Source organism: Anopheles funestus, chromosome 3RL (genome assembly GCF_943734845.2).
Source record: "Anopheles funestus chromosome 3RL, idAnoFuneDA-416_04, whole genome shotgun sequence".
Lineage (NCBI taxonomy): Eukaryota > Metazoa > Arthropoda > Insecta > Diptera > Culicidae > Anopheles > Anopheles funestus.
The window spans coordinates 8,637,066-8,653,642 of NC_064599.1; the positions used below are offsets into that span (position 1 = coordinate 8,637,066).

General features: G+C 43.1%; 2 protein-coding genes across 3 annotated transcripts; one reads left to right on the forward strand and one right to left on the reverse strand.

Moving 5' to 3' along the window:
- Positions 1–234: 234 nt before the first annotated feature.
- On the forward strand, positions 235–12,672 carry LOC125770668 (phosphatidate cytidylyltransferase, photoreceptor-specific). Of its 2 annotated transcripts, XM_049440575.1 has the most exons (8): positions 237–1,072; positions 3,355–3,488; positions 4,307–4,403; positions 8,887–9,063; positions 9,142–9,630; positions 9,703–9,834; positions 9,911–10,045; positions 10,123–12,672. In XM_049440575.1, the coding sequence occupies exons 1-8, from the start codon at positions 929–931 to the stop codon at positions 10,210–10,212; spliced, it is 1,398 nt and encodes a 465-aa protein (XP_049296532.1). In that variant the 5' UTR covers positions 237–928; the 3' UTR covers positions 10,213–12,672. The 2 variants fall into 2 exon arrangements, with proteins under 2 accessions (XP_049296531.1, XP_049296532.1); XM_049440574.1 differs by having other exon boundaries at positions 235–1,072; positions 9,142–9,834.
- Positions 4,578–8,239, reverse strand: LOC125770674 (sorting nexin-16). The gene is made up of 4 exons (XM_049440588.1): positions 6,185–8,239; positions 5,115–5,423; positions 4,899–5,035; positions 4,578–4,821 (listed from the first exon to the last, which is right to left on the reverse strand). The coding sequence occupies exons 1-4, from the start codon at positions 7,043–7,045 to the stop codon at positions 4,749–4,751; spliced, it is 1,380 nt and encodes a 459-aa protein (XP_049296545.1). The 5' UTR covers positions 7,046–8,239; the 3' UTR covers positions 4,578–4,748.
- Positions 12,673–16,577: the final 3,905 nt, after the last annotated feature.

Consider the following 16,577-nt stretch of genomic DNA (forward strand, 5'->3'; position numbering starts at 1 on the left):
GTATGAACCATGAGGTGAGACTCTTTGCGAATGACCGTGGAACAAACAAGCAAAATTAGGTGGTCAAATTTTACACACCCGTATTTAACTTTAAATTTCTATTAACAACATGAATTTCTTTTGCTTTTTATTTAAAATTATTTGAAAATAAAATAACTTCAACAAAAAAATAAAAATTACTAATGCAAATTTCGTTGATGTCAATTGCAGTGTCCTGATACCCAAACCGCTGTGCAGCTGTCCAAACAAATTGACTGTTGTCAAACAGTGGGCATAAAAGTATGAAAAATACTTGGAAAAAGCCAAAAGAATGTGCATTACAACGTAAAACCGAACCATCTTGCAATTGAAATAATGCATTCTATCCACTAGTCAAGGAGCAGTGCTTTCGCGAGCTTCGCCAAACTTCGAACGATACTGTGGTGAAGGAAAGCATCGAGACGCGCTCGTACCGTACGGCAGCTTGTCTATTGTTTTGCGTCTGCCAGAGAGTGCAGTTCGGTTTTCCGGAGCGTTCGTCGTTTGGTCGGGTCAGCCAAGTGGAAAATTCTTAAACCAACGAAGCACAAAATAAACTCGCTCTGTGTTTTTGTGGAAGCTACAAAGATCAATAACCTTGCGGTCTGTACACCGTGTGTGGTGTGGCCAGTTCCGGTGGCCGAACGAGAACCGTGTGTGCGTGCGCGTATGGTGTAAGAATTGTTGGGGTGGTTTTTGGGGGTTTCGATTAACTAAGTTTTCACAGAGTGGTGTGCACTCTTTTCTATTGCACCTCGGTAATTGGTTAAAGTCGTGAAAAGTGTGTTGTAGTGCAAAGGGTGCTGTGATTGATAACTGCTTAGTGTGCGTGTGTGTGTATCCGACAACCGAGAACATCCGAAAAGCTGTTGTTTGCTCTTGAAACCAAAATAAAAAAGGAGGCTGCAGCATGAGTGCGACCGATGGCGGTGGGGCCGAGCTGAGGCGAAGGTTACTAGCGGAAGGCGATGCCAGCCAGCAACAGCAGCAGGAAAGCCCTAAACAACAGCAGCAACCACCAGCGGAGTGTGCCACCACGGAAAACTCCGACCATGTACGTGTTTTCCACAGGATAAGGCGTTTGGCAAAAATTTGATTCGCAGTTTATCGATTTTTCCCTATCCCCCCCCACAATGTTCTCTCGCGCCACACACGCGGCACCGAGCGGGACAGAACAGTCGTGGATGGTTCCGTTTTTCACACTGAGAGTGAAAGAAAAACAGCAAACGCGCGGGCAGATGAGTTGCTCACTTGCTCCCCCAACTTTGTATCAGCGCACATCCCGAGGATACGGGAATTGTGCCACTGAGCTTATCTAGAGGACAATGTCCCATGCAAAAACGGTACATGCTCGTAGTTCGTGCTGTGAAGATGTGGATGCTGTCTGGATGTAAACATTCACCTACGCTAGAATTGCGCTAGAAGCATCGAAAAAGGTAGTCAAAACCGTTGTTTTTTTTGTTATCGTTTTAGCTCAAGTGACACCGAATACTGGTCGTGTAACCACCAGCAAAGGAATCTGATGCATCTTATCTTTATGGTTCAAATGCAAAACGGCGGAACACTAATTAAATTTGCAACGTAAAGGTGCGGTAAGGCACACAGCAAACACGAAGCTCACCTGGAGGGTGGTCCAGATTGTCGCCTTCTCCACATGGCGTGTAATCCAATTCCCAACCGAAGTAAAATACTACGTTTCGTAATGTAGCGCTACATAATAACGTTCCTTACGTTCGTTCCCAAATGGCAATAGAATTGTGCCACTGATTGTGTGTGTTTTTTTTTCCTCTCTTGCCAATTCATTTAATCCATCGATGGGGTCCACACAATCGTATCGATTGTCTGTCGCCGGGTGGTGACTTTTAATCTGTCCCGTTCGTATTAAAAACCCCTACGGTACACGGGTTGCTACACTAATTATAATGTAGGAAATGGTCACATCGGGATGTAAATTTAAACACCAAATCGATTCGTCCATCGAATCAGCTAATGGATTCGAAATTATTCAATCTTGTTTGAAGTATAAGTAATGAAAAGCTTTGCAAAAACAAAAAGAAACACAACATGACGGTGGGAAAACATGTTTGGCTTTGGCCACCCTTGACTGACTGACACCCAGCCGCGGCACAACGGAAGGGTGGAGAAATTTTGAATCAATACGAGAGAAAGACGGTTAAAAATAGCAGCACATTTGTGCAGAATGTGTACCGCCGCCCGCATATTTCTGTTTTTGTTATTGCGATATTTTGCCCTAGGTTGTGTGGAGCAGTAAAAGCGTCAGTAATACAGGGCGGCGATGGCATCACACCACCAGAAAACAAACGTCCCGCCATCGCGCCATCGTCAGCCAAAGTTCAGGTTCTATCGGCGTAAAGGTGTCGCGCTACGTTGTTTACACTCGGATCCGGTTGCGTTCGAGTAGGATTGGTGTATGCATGGAATCAGCTTCCCATTACCGGAAACTGATGGGTTTTACACCGTTCCGCGTGTACTGGGCGCTTACGAGAAAGAGAGTGAAAGAGAGCGAATAATTATGTAACATTGTCGAATGATTATCCCCCTGTGCGCGTCTCCCCGAATCGACAACTGATAGCAGCTGACTATCGTCCGAAATACGCGTTCTTTATCAACCACAACCACCACCAATAGCAGCAGCAGCAGCAACAACCAGCCCCACATGCTGGCTGGTCATGTGTGCACACTAATCTTGCGGCATTCGAAAGCGTGGTCCGGATGCGTACATATAGTGTTGCATGCGAAGGGCATAAGAAATTGATGAAGAAGGCACATTCCATCCCATAGGCACATGGCCTAACCGGTTATGTTTTTGTTGGTTGGATGAATTAAAAAAAACATTTTTATTTCCCCTTTCTTTGAAATTCTTTCACCCCGTGAATGGAACAAGGTCAATGAAGATTCGAAAACTTTTGAACTTTTATTCAATTTCAATACAATAAATTTATGTTTTGTTTTACTTTGCATCAAAGTTCGTTTTTTTTTTGTTCGAAAGAGTGCAACTTTTGCAACTGAATGACCGATACACCTTGAAAAATCGTTTCACTAGTCCATACCGGGTCATTCCAAACGGTCGCGAAGGTCGGTCGGGCTCGAGCTCGAAGTCGAGCTTGTTACATTAACAATCGAAAGTGTGGCACATGTGTTTCATTTGCAAACGAAGCTGCTACTAACAGAAAATGAACGAAATTCAAATATAAATAATCAGCTGTAAATAATATTAAGCAAAAAATCGAAATAATAATTATTCCAAAAATTATACAGCTTTTTCAACATTAATTCACGCTTAATGAGACTTTTCTTTCTGTTTGTTTTTTTTAGGTTGATTCGGAAACCGAAACAGAGGAACGTTTGCCGGAGGAAAAGTATGTGGAAGAGATGGCCAAAAACCTTCCCCAGGGAACGAACAAAATGCCCGAGGTTTTGGGTCAAGCGTTGAGCGGTCTGCCGGATAGGTGCGTACAGTTTCGATGTGAAGTTTGAACCACTGAACTTCCGGTGACGGTGTCTGTCGTCTGCATCACATTAAAAAGCTTCTAGCACGATATATCGGCGCGTAAATGAATCACCTCGCTACATACCTCAGTTTTTCAGTTTTTTTTCTCTCTCTACGGTTGCATTTCTTGTGTTAATTAAATAACAATCCTCACAGCAAATAATAATGCCAAAGAAAATGGAATTAGAAATCGAAATTACTGTAACCGTTCCATACCATCGCCGCAGTGTACGGTTAACGTTTTGGAGCAAACACACGCTCAAGTAGAACCGTTTTGGAGGTCATTGGAGTTTTTACCTATTTTCACCTTTGTTTAACTACTTGTAGATTGTAGAATCGGCGTGACATAAACGTCAGGAGTGTAAACTGGCTTGTAATTGGATATTTAGAGGTTGTGCTTTTGCTGTGTCGTTAGGCACCGAGAGACGTTTCGATGGTAGCGGTGCGTTGTGTGAAATATCAATGTCAAGATCATCATGACGTGCAGTTCTCAACCGCAAACGCGAGAACCGTCCATTAATTGATGTCTCTTTGTCTCTCGCGACGGTGTGTTTGTGCAAACAAGCTAAATACAGTTTTTTTGCGATTAAACACAGCGTGAAAATGGATTTACGTTTTAATAGGATTCATTTCGTACTTTAGTACTGCTTCAAAGATGTACATTTCTTGAACATGAACAAATTAACTCTACGTTATCTGTTTGAGCGTAAATGGATTTTCACAAACGCATATCATCTCGAATCTATATAGCTAATGTGTTTAATGCTTTTATTGCAGATGGAAGAACTGGGTGATACGTGGCATCTTTACGATGATTATGATCAGTGGATTTTGCTTGATCATCTACGGTGGACCTTTGGCACTGATGGTTACGGTAAGGAAGAAATTAGACTGCCCTTAAATAGTAGAATGAAGTCCCTGGCATGGTATCTCGAAGAGAAAAACACGATACAAAAGCTTTGTTAGGTTATTGAAAACGTCTCGCTATATTGGCGCTTTGTTTTTAGTAATTAACTATTTTACCATTTCATTTATATATATATTAATATCTATGTTACGTTTTCTTTTTATTTTTGCAATACAAGTTTCAAACTTTGCATATCCACAGACGCAGTCTTACAGGCTGATCGGAGCGGATGATCGCTTACAAAAGCTTCACTAATTCCGCAGACGGTTGTTGGAGGTTTTTGATTTTTTTTTTAAGAAAATGTCACAATGTCTATTTGTAGACCGAGTCTTTCATCACCTGATCGACAGATTTTGAACATTTGGCACAATTTTCCACGCTGTTTCTAAAAAAAAACAAGAGAGTTACACGGATTAAGCTTTTGCGGGATCAAATTTAAGCCAGTGGTAGTCAATCTCATACCGTATAACATTGGTTAGTATCGCGTTACGATTGAGCTCGGTGGCAAGCTTCGTTTGCAGCACCTGTACCATATCGTCTTTGGCTTGCAGTTGCTGCTTGAGCTGTGCAATTGTTTCTTCCTGTGCCTCAAAGATAACCTGAGGAAAACAGAAAACAACGACAATGTCAGTTTGACCACCCATTTCCATGCGTCCAGACACGATTTGCGTTACGTACCCTTGATTCCTCCATACTCTCCGAGTAGGACGGTGGTTCGTCGAGACAGAAAAAGTCCCGCACCGCCTGACACGTGCGCATCACATCGTCCCCAAGTATGGTGTTGATAAACGTTTGCAATCCCTGTATTCGGTTATCAATGAAGCCACTGCTAAAGTTGTCACCGAACCATTTCTTGCGCGGCAGCACCAGATTACAGTGCGGGTAGATCGTCTTGAGCTTGTTGTTTAACCGGACAAAGTCGGTGTATCGTCGCAGCACCAACCAGCAGGTGTGTGAAATGCTATTTTCAATGCGTAATTTGAATATCTGCAAATAGAGGGAAGGTGAGAAGATTAGCAACTGTATGCAGCGATGATATTTAAATGTTTTTTTTCTTTTTTTCCGCGCTAAATACTATTACCACACGGAATGCAGTTCCCATCCAATCGTTGAAAGCCCTCGAAAGCGATTTCTCAACATTTAATAACGGCCAACGTTCGTGTAATGGGCTGTTGGTTGGAAAAATCATCCACAAATTATTTACATTTCATAACAAGCGTAGCGATCGATCGATAATTGCATTGAAGTTGTATAAAACAAATAGCAGGGCTTGGGTTTAAAAAAATTGTTACCCGGCAGAGCAAGGTGAGATGTTCACACCATGCCCCACTATGCAAATTAACTGTCAATTGCGTGGTTCGTCCGGCCCAAGTAGTTGTTCGTGTTTGTGCCCTATTTCAATCGTAAGATGACGTCAAAGAAATCGTTTCGTTTTTTACTTCCCTTTACCACCCGATCGATGTGGATTTGATTGGCTACTAAAAATGGTACAGGAAAACTAGTAATTTAGATTAATCATGATTAAATGCTTGATAAGGTGTAATCATGCTCAAAGTGTTTGGAATCACACAAATGTTCTCTTGCTAACTTCTTGTAGCGCGATGTAAATCATCTCGCTCCTACACAGACGCGTTTTAATTCTATCGCGCACGCGCTTCATCTGCTGTGCGTGCCATCGAACCTCACCTCGTACGATCGCGCATCATGGTGTGCGCGTGGCAGGCCTCGCCTCCCCCGCTTACACTTACCGTAAAGCGAGCACGCTCCTCCATAACCTCGTAGCCCACGATCGGAATGCGGACGGCGCTGGTGTTCGCCTTAAGATGTATCTCCGATTTGTTCGGTCCAAAATCACTGCTGCTTAGTTCCGATGTGCGGCGGCTTTCGTACAACCGCTTCGAGGATGGTTGGGTTGCGGATGCACTACCACTGCTGGACGCACTCCGGATGCTGCCACCGGTAGGGGGCAACGATTGCTGCATTGCTGCGCCCGGTTTCACAAACGGCGTTGCCACAGTGTTCTTCACGGCCAGCGTTTTAAGACACACCTCCGATTTGGCACCGAGGTAGAGATTGTTTGTGCTGAAACTGTTGGCACTTCCGGCTACGCCAACACCACCACCAATGAATTCTGGCTCCGTCGAATGGGTGCCACCCTCGAGAAGATCACGTAGCGCACTCAAATCACTTGTCGACCGGACCGGGCGTAGCTGTTGTTGCTGCTGTTTTCGCGAACGTTTGCGGGACAGTGTCGGATACGAGCTGGACCGTCTCAGCACGGTCGGTGCATGGGTCGTTACTGGCATCAGGCCCGTTGCTACATCGTAAGCAGCTTGGGTTTGTTTGCGTTTTGCATGCTGGTGCTGTAGAATCGATTGAACGGAGGGAACGACGATGGTGGATATATCGCCGCGGCCAGTTGCAGCTGTCATCTTCATGGCCGCTGCCGTCAGTTGTGTTGCTGCGTTCGGTACTACCAGCATTGCACCAACACCAGAAGGAGAACCATGCCACTGGTGGCTGATAAACTGTTGTTGCTGCTGCTGCTGTTGCCGCTGTGAGGACGATAATTTCTCCCTATCTCGCTTCTGTATAGCGCGTAGCGACATTGTGTGCGGTCCTTCTTCGCCGTACAGCTTCGCTATCTTAACGCGTCAGAATAGCGCACCAAAGCGGCCAATACTGTGTACTTCGTGGCCCTCGGCTGTGTTGATTTATCAAATTAGTCACAGTGCGCGTTCGAGGTTTTGTCCCCCTCCCCCCTTACGCCAGAACGTGTACGATTGTAGTTGTGTGAAGTGTTTTCTTAGCTCACAACGATGCGTTGTTTATGTCGCGGAACGCAATTTGACTGATGATCAAGTATGATCTCACAGCGCACTAAGTCTACGTCGAAAAGGGTTTTTAAATCACCTTTAAGATACACTTATTTCCGCGGCGGAAACATTAACGATACGCGTTCACTTTCCTTCCCGAAACAACACTGAGTCGACGGGGAGTGGTGATGGTGCTTGCTTGACCGAAAAAACCGATCCGCAAACCAGCGTTACGCGATGCGAAATGAATGAATTCGCCACTTGCCTGTTTTCACGTCGTTCGGTCAGCGAAAGCGAACTAATAACAATAATACTACCGAAAGCAAAGCCGTCTCGGTGGTCGTGGTCACTACGCGCAAAATAACTACCAGAGTTCGCCCCCGTGGTACGGGTGGAAAGCAATTTCGGTGCGGCCTGTCTGCTGTTATGCTGTGTATGGAGGAGTTGGCTTTCTGTTGTTGTTATTGCTGTTGGGGCGTTTTGCCCGGATTCCGTCTCCCCAGTCTTGCCACCGACTTGTACCGTGTGTGTTTGTGTGTATCACCGAAACTCTTCACCACTTTCTCCACCGTTGGAAACCGATGGGAATGATTCCGTTTTTGCGAAACCTTCGCTAGAAAGCGAACGTTTCATTCTCAGCCAACGAAACGCATTGCCGATTTGATGCCGTGTAAACAGCACCTTTGTGTTGCTATGTTTTGTTTTGCGAAAGGGAGAGAGAGAAAATGTTTTGAAAACTGCGTGCTTTTCTTCGTACACCAAGCACAAGATAACACTGTTTGGTAGGGAAATGGAAAATATATGTTGCCAGGAACCGAGGCGCACAAACACGGTGTGTATCTGCAGAAGGCACAGCAGGCACTTTGTGCTGGTTGATGATGATTGCGTTCGGTTCACCTTCGTTTGGAGCAGCATTTGTTCGCTCCACGCACACAAACGCGCAAGCCAAACAAGACAATGAAACGATCATCCGGCAAATGCGTTGCGCATCTCCCCCACTGAAAGGTTGTCGGAATGCGTAAGAGCGAGTGAGAGAATATTAAAAAAAGCTTGTTTCGTTTGCTACACACACAAAACACGAAAGAGTGCAGCTACGATACGGCAGCATATATGATGCCGGTGGTGTAGTGATCAATATACATACCATGCGCATGATCATCATGATCATGTTGGCGTTTCGTGTGTGTTTGTGTGGTGAAACAAGCAACAGCATCAACAGGCCAGCTGGCCGGGATCGCTCTGGGAGGCAGGTGATCGTCATCAGCGTCACAGAGGACGGTTGCTATAGGCGACCCAACGAACACAACCGTATCCACACATACACACGCAAGGGCGCATTTTGATACACAAAAAGCCGTCAAAACATTTGCTCCACGCGAGCGACGACGCGGAACTGCACGCGAGTGCACTTTTAACCACATGGTTTGTCGAAGCCTTCCCGGTGTTGTTCGCTGTGCTGTACTGGAGGACATAGGAAACTGGCACACGAGAGGCTTATGGGTGTCTTAGCTTGGTACGGTTAAAGCTTTTGAAGGCCTCGGTCTGGGCAATCTAATTATTGCGGCTTTACTAATGGAAATTAAACTTGAATGTTTATTAACAACTTTATATATCTTTCTTGTATTGCCCAACAGGCTCTCGCTGTTCAGGTGAAATGTTTCCAGGAGATCATTTCGATTGGTTACTCCGTGTACCGTATTCATGGATTGCCGTGGTTCCGCAGTCTGTCCTGGTACTTCCTGCTAACATCCAACTACTTCTTCTACGGTGAAAATCTGGTCGATTACTTTGGTGTTGCAGTTAGCCGTGTGGTAAGTAAAACAAATCCCATGTATTCATTTCATGTCATTCTTCTAATGATCTTGTTTAATTAATTCTCTATCTTGTAGGACTCACTGCGTTTTCTAGTCAAATATCATCGCTTCCTGTCATTCTGCTTGTACTGCATCGGGTTCGTTTGGTTCGTGCTGTCACTCGTGAAGAAGTACTACATGAAACAGTTCAGCCTTTTCGCCTGGACACACGTTGCGCTGCTGATAGTGGTGACCCAGAGCTACCTGATCATACAGAACATATTTGAAGGATTGATCTGGTTTATCGTACCGGTTTCGATGATCGTTTGTAACGATGTGATGGCGTACATGTTTGGGTTCTTCTTCGGCCGCACACCTCTGATACAGCTCAGCCCCAAGAAAACTTGGGAAGGGTTCATTGGTGGTGGATTTGCGACCGTTATCTTCGGTCTGGTTGCATCGTACTTCCTGTGCCAGTTCCAGTTCTTCGTCTGCCCGATTGAGTACTCGGAAGCGGAGGGACGTATGATAATTCAGTGTGAACCGAGCTATTTGTTCCGACCACAGGAGTATAGCATCGCATTGGTATGTATGCAGTATTTTGGTGGAAGAAGCGAGATCAGCTGGGTTCTAACGATTGTTCTTTATTATTTTCAGTTTGGCGCTAGCAAAACTATCACGATGTATCCTTTCCTGCTCCATTCGCTCTCGATGAGCATCTTTAGCTCGGTAATTGGACCATTCGGTGGCTTCTTTGCCTCTGGATTTAAGCGTGCGTTTAAGATTAAGGTACTTGGAAGTGGCATACAGCGAAAAAGAATAGACTTTAATACTTTATATTTCGTTTTTTTTTTCTATTCCCCAGGACTTTGGAGATATGATTCCCGGACATGGTGGCATTATGGATCGTTTCGATTGTCAATTCTTGATGGCAACGTTTGTAAACGTATACATCTCTAGCTTTATTCGTTATGCTTCCCCGCAAAAGCTACTAAATATGGTAAAATTCATTTCATTTGTGTATTCATTTTCTTTTAACCATTAATTTAAAATATTTACCTTTACTTTCTTCCCCAGGTGTACAACCTGAAACCAGAAGAGCAGCTGCAACTATTCAATCAGCTAAAGGACAGCCTGGAGGAGCGCAATATCATCAATTTAAATTAAGTTCTCGGACGAGCGTGAACCAAGTTACCCGTTGGCGCTGTTATTGTTGTATTATGTGTACGGTTTTTTTTTCATTTTTTTTGTTTTGTTTTGTTTAACCTTTTTTACGCTTAGTTATTTACCTCTTCTGCCATTCGAAAGCAATGGTAAACGACCATTCTCGAAATGGGAATCAGCAAACGACGCTTGAACTTTTTGTTTAATGACTTATGCTACCATTAGGCAAATGGTCTTATTGTTTACATCGTTGCGAGAGTTTAAGTGCATTAGGTGAACATTCTGTATCGCTCCCTCTCTCTCGGACGTCACAAAGAAACGAGCCCCAAAACAGAACAAAATCAATCAATGATCTCTGGGTTCACGTATGTACCGGCCGCCAACCATAATCCTCTCACATAGCTGTCTACTGACGGTCGGATGCAGGCGATTATTCGCCAGCTTTGGCCCAACAGTATTCTGCTTGTGTGGCAAAGATAGATACAATTTTTATAAAGAGCTTTGTTCGAACTTTCCTTTACTTTTACAACGGTACCTTCAGGTTTGAGGGAGCGATTGAGTGATGCTTGGTTTGGTTGTAAGTTATTATTAATAAAGAAATCAACAGCTGGACGGAGAATGGATATTTAAGGAAAACAAAACAACAAAATCGAAAACGGAGGACATTTATTTGCAGTATTCACACAAGAAAGGGCAATTGCATAAATGCCGGTAAATTGTTCATTATTGCGATGGAAAAACAAAAGAAGAACATATTTACATCGAAAGGACAAAATTTGTGCTTGGCTTTGGAAAGCTGCAAAGAAGATGATTCAAACTAGTTGGTGACTAGAAGAATAATACATGTAATAAATGTACGGTAGTGTTGATAAAAAAAAGGGAAATTTAGTGTATGTGAAAAGCCAAAGGAAGGGCCCGAAGCATAATCGCATATATTTAATCGAACTGAAATCCAGGCTTTCATTCCGTAATTCGAGTGATGTCTTGGGAGGAGAGAGAGAGAAATAGTTTTGTGCAATAATATATTATATACACCTGTGTGTAGCTGTATGGAACTGAATGGAAACCGTGTGTGGAGAGAGGTACAATTCATGATTACCAGAGCATATATCGCATTACGTAACACAAACATACACATACACACACAAACACTCTCACATTAGTGTAAGAAGCGATTTATTCATTTGGCAAAGGGATAAGGCCTAGTCCCCCCGCGCGCGCGCGGATAAAACATCCTCCCCGGCTTGCAATCCAAAACATAAAGGGTAGATTAGGAAGCAAAAGAGAGGTATCGAATGTGTAGGTTTGTTTTTATAACCATTCATATATTGCGAATACCCCCCCGCAAAGTTCCCCGCTAACCCTGCTGGAAAAAATGGCCACATTCCAGGAAAAGGGAGGTTTGAAGGCCTGCGCGCACCATATTGTAACGATCTTTTTTTGTTGGAGAAGTTGCGCGAGATCTGCCAATCATCTTCAATTTAGCTAAATGTCTCGATGAATACATTCAGAAACACTGACTGTGTAGTAGCAATGTAAGTTAGTAGGACGTGCGGTTCGTGCGGCCAAACTGAATTAATACGTTTTTTGATGTTTTACCTAACAGCGGGCGCATGGTGGCCCCCCTGCGGTAAGTGTAAGGGGAACGTCCAACACAAATAGACCTATATCCACACGGTAGCGTGCGTATCGATGTTTAGAATTGGTTTATTTTATATATCAACGTTTAATAAAGCAATTGAAGAAACAAAACTATAATCGCGGCAAATAGCTGCATTGGTCCTCCAGAACGCAGATAATCAGCGGCTCTTCGGAGTGGTCTAATGGTAGATTGTAAACGACACCAATTAAGCTATTTGTTTCGATTTGTTGCTATTTTTCCATTTTCCGCTAGTTGTTGTAAAACGTCATCGTTATTGTTTTCAGCAGTAGTTTCTACTGCATGAAGAATAGCAACTATATAGTTAGGTTCAATTATATTTAATTTTTATATCACGTTTCACAACTGTCTGTTATTCGGCGCTGGTAATCGCATTCGAAACCAAGCGGAAACACTTAGGCAAACCAAAACGGAAAGAACAAATACAAATACAAAAGAAATACAATATTTAGCAAACAGAGACACTCTAAACCATGTTAATCTCGTGTAATCGTGTAATTGCAAGCAAGGGGCAAACCAACTTATTGTAAACTTCCCGAACCGGCAGCGTTGCAGACAACCCATGAGAGAAAAATGTTGGGAGTGTTAGTCAAAACCGTAATCATCGTGTTAGTGTTTTCCTTCCCCACAAGGCAAGGAAAGATATTGTCCGTATTGACCCATCGGGTACGCGTAACGTAGGTTTCGAGAAAGTTTAACGAAACTTGTGCATAAGATGGGAAATTATATATACATACATTACTCTAATCTCCCCTTTGTACACTCTGAAAAGTGTAACAATAAAGTGCAACGTTGTCCCTCTGCCCTTTTGTGTCCCATTCTCTTCAATGTGAATGTAGAACGCTGGTGTTGTTGTCTTGTTAATGTAGTTGGCTTGTTGTTTTATGATTTAATGAAACGCTGAAAAGTAATAAGGATTAGCAAGGATCATTCTCAGCCATTGTTCAGGTTCATTTTCGGTTGTTCTAAAATTGAGGTTTTAGCTACTCACTCCCAGATGGCGCTGTTTGGCAAATATTTTTAAAATCAACTGATTTCTTTACTTCAACATTTGACACATGTTCTGCGTGTAGAATGAATTAGAATCAAACTTGAAGCATGCTTTGTCCCTGGTATTACCCCAAAACTTCACTCAACGATGATTCTCAACTATCTCCTAAACACCTAAACTTATTTGTCCCCACAAACAAAAAGGTTCACTTCCTGCCGCGTTGGAGTACCATTTCCTTTCTCAGTGACGTCATACACTTCACCATTCAGCATTGGCTCTTAAGCTTCCACAAGAGTGTGGAGTGTGGCAAAACTATTTTGCTTCTGAAAGGTGTTTGCCCTTTTCCGGTACCCGTCTAGACGTAACCCGTCCACCCGTTCCAAGCCATGACCAAGCATCTTCGAGTCGTGGCGTGAAAATCGCCAAAAAGCCCACGATCACTGGCTCGCGACCGTGTTTTTGGCCGAATGCGAGAAAGGAAAATTTGTCCCGGTAATGATGATGTGGTTAAAATATCGCTTAACGGGTGGACAAACAAACTGAAGCCCGTGGTTAAGAATGTCGCCTACAACTTTAAGGGAATTGCTTTAGGGCACTTGCCTACTTCGCTTGGGAAACGAAATGGAAGCGAAGTACGTCAAACCAACGGCCCTGGGGAATTCCCATCACCGGTGAAGATCACATGCGTTTGATCTCGTCCATAATTGTCTGTGGTGTTCAAACCGAAAGAAAGCATGTTTAATTTCAATGAAATATCTACATCTGAATAAGCAGTTGCGATTTATTAGATGGATATGGTTCACAGTCATTCACAGTGATTGTTTTTTACTTCTTGCTTATAGCTTTTCAATCTTCTGTGAAGATTTGAAGTTGACAACTAGTAATCAGATTCTCTAGCAAGTGAACCTAGTATCAAAATAAAAGCATCTCTAAAACCAAGGTGAATTATGTAAATAAGGGAAAATTGATACGCCCAAGGGAGCATGCATGAGTACAACATCTGCATTAGGCATCATTTGATCTTTAAATTAAGATTTCAATATAAATATTTTAAATAAGTTTTTAGTACTCTAGACAAGTTTTCTTTTCGCCCTTTTCCAAGCTTATTTTTACCTATATAAAGAATTAAATATAAGATAAGCTTTGAGGAATTCTTTGCTAATCTCATCTTTCTCTCCCTTCGATAAGATGCTTTTACTTCGTTTATAGAGCGCTATGTGACCCTTCGCTATTAATTCGCACTCCCCTTTAGCTGTGATAATGCAGCAAAGAGAAAGATCTCACAGTTCAAGTTCAATGTTCCGGTTAAACACACGGTTCGGTTTGTCTGTAGGCGTTAGGAAAGGCGCGAACCAACCTGTCGCGTGCACCATTACCGTACCAGCTGATGGTAAGCTAAAGCTGCTGCTGCTGATGATGAAGATGATGGCTGAAGTATCATAAGTTCCCATCATATGCTACTTAACCAGTCGTACTAACCCTCCCCTTCAGATTCCGTGGTACCCACGGCAACGGCACACGTACACGTAGGTGGGAGATCTCGATCGGATGTAGTAATGAGTAATGCGATCTTTTGCTCACCGACTCCCGAATCCTCCAATGTCAGTTAGCAGTGTGAAGTCTTCGCGTACGGTTGTCGTTTTACTGGCTCGCGTGGTGGTCGCGGTACCGTTTTTGCGGAAATCGTTCAATAGTTCAAGTCGGCAGCAGTGTCGATGGGAAAACCGTCTCAAGTGGAGGTGGCTGTGTCCGTTTAAAGGTTCCTAAGAGCGCAACCGTACCTTCCCGGGCAAGGTGGCTTAAGAGGAGGTTGAACTATCATTCTAGACACTTCCCAACCGGATCTTGTTTGTTGCTACTGTTTTGTTGTGGTTTGATGCTATTTAATAGGATTTGTCACCACATCACAAGAGAAGAGTGAGAGAGAGAGAGCTACGAAAAGGTAACTGGGATACTAGGTCTGTACCGTAGTACGTAGCTAAAGATATTGTTTTCGTTCTGCTTAGATCACTATTTGACCTTCGCCAACAATTGCTCTTTTTGATGGCCAGCGAGAATAAAAAGAAAAAGACAAAGTGATGAAATAAGAACCACAAAATTGGGCCACTTAAGTGAGATATCAACAAGAACGAATCGGCACTAGCTTAGGCCGGATCAAAGAAATCTCCTTTTTTGTTATTTCTGCTGTACTTTAGTTAAATTCGCGTTGATGGTTCGTTTATGTACCAGCCATTAGTGATGATGGGAACTTTGAACTCATTAATTACGACTCATCGGATGCAATGTTTCGTGATCCGCTCTTGTTGTGGCAATCCAATGGGAATTGTTTTAGTGAGAATTCTGAGAATTGTTACCTCAGTTACCTATTGCTCGTTAAAGTTACTTTGTTTTATTGAAGATAATAATAATGATCATCCTTGGAGACGATTCTTGTCCAATTACTCACAGCCAGTACCTTGATCTTTACCACGATCGTTATGTGTGGCTTGTGCAGAAAGATAGTCACACTTTCCCTCTCACTGTCGTTTGACTAGGAACGCACGTGTGAACTTGCCGAAGAGTTCGTAGGTTATTGGGTAGCTCATAAAGTATGTCCTCCTCTCCTATGGCTAAGAGCGTACATTAACCACCCCTAGTGGGACAAGCGCGCGTGTTCGCAATCGATTAGTACCAACGGATTAAGCCATTTGTGGAGGTTAAAGGGGTGAGAGATACTTTTCCAAACCATGAACCATGTGTTTGTGTGTTGCATCTCTTGGTCATACAATTTAATGATAGCACGAGACACAACATTGACGTCGCGAACCCAGCTGCAAGATGGTACGCGCACAAAATTAGCCCAACAAAAAGGAACTTACAATGAAAAAAAGTATAACCACACATAGAGAGAGAGAGAGAGAGAGAGAGAGAGAGAGAGAGAGAGAGAGAGAGAGAGAGAGAGAGAATAAAAAAATAAAGGGTAAAACTAAATTTGTCCAGACTTGCGCCAGACGGGCTGATCGGTATTAAGTGCAACATCGGTGAGGTTCGTCGCTTCATCGTTCCACACCGCGCATTGATGTCATTTGATCGGTGCGCGCCTTTCGGTTGCGTATTTTATTCCGGTTTTTTTTTCATGTCGGACGCACATTGTTCTTGTCGTGTTTTTTGTGGTGTCTTGTTTTATCACCACGTTCAGCACATGTTTTGCCGTGTGTCGTTCCCAACACCACCCGATGGTGCTAATTTGTGCAATGAAAAGGAAAGTTAAGTGAGTGAATGGGAGAATCCAAATGAATCATTTCCTAAGCATGGTTGGTTTTATTGGATTAATAATGGGCTTGGATGCACTTGATTCGTAACTCACTTGTTGAATAGACATTAAATAAGCGCCATGATATTTTTTTATGTACCAACATCAACTTCACTTGATGAAGATGTAGATAAAAGATTGAATCTCTTGTTGTGCTCTCTTCACTCTCAGCATGCAATCATAATTAGATGATGAAATGAAGGGATGGAGACCTATGTGACAATTACACCCTGCTTTGTTTGATATGAATCTACGACATGAATGATGTCAAAATCGCACTAAATCTCGATTGCATTCGTTTCTCTACTTCATTGTGATCTCACGTTTAAGCTATGATTTACACAATTTTAATTTGGCTCTCTTTATATACTTTTCAGTACCCAAAACTCTTCCTACCTACACTTTTGGTTAATTAATCTAAAAAA

Bases quoted from the DNA above. Each gene is read 5' to 3' on its own strand.
- LOC125770674 (XM_049440588.1), bottom strand. From the start codon at position 7,045: ATGTCGCTACGCGCTATACAGAAGCGAGATAGGGAGAAATTATCGTCC. The intron at 5,036-5,114 runs GTACGTAACGCA...TGTTTTCCTCAG, and splicing joins AGAGTATGGAGGAATCAAGG to GTTATCTTTGAGGCACAGGA. The intron at 4,822-4,898 runs GTATGAGATTGA...GTTTTTTTTTAG, and splicing joins ATACTAACCAATGTTATACG to AAACAGCGTGGAAAATTGTG.
- LOC125770668 (XM_049440574.1), top strand. From the start codon at position 929: ATGAGTGCGACCGATGGCGGTGGGGCCGAGCTGAGGCGAAGGTTACTA. The intron at 3,489-4,306 runs GTGCGTACAGTT...CTTTTATTGCAG, and splicing joins TTGAGCGGTCTGCCGGATAG to ATGGAAGAACTGGGTGATAC. The intron at 10,046-10,122 runs GTAAAATTCATT...TTTCTTCCCCAG, and splicing joins CGCAAAAGCTACTAAATATG to GTGTACAACCTGAAACCAGA.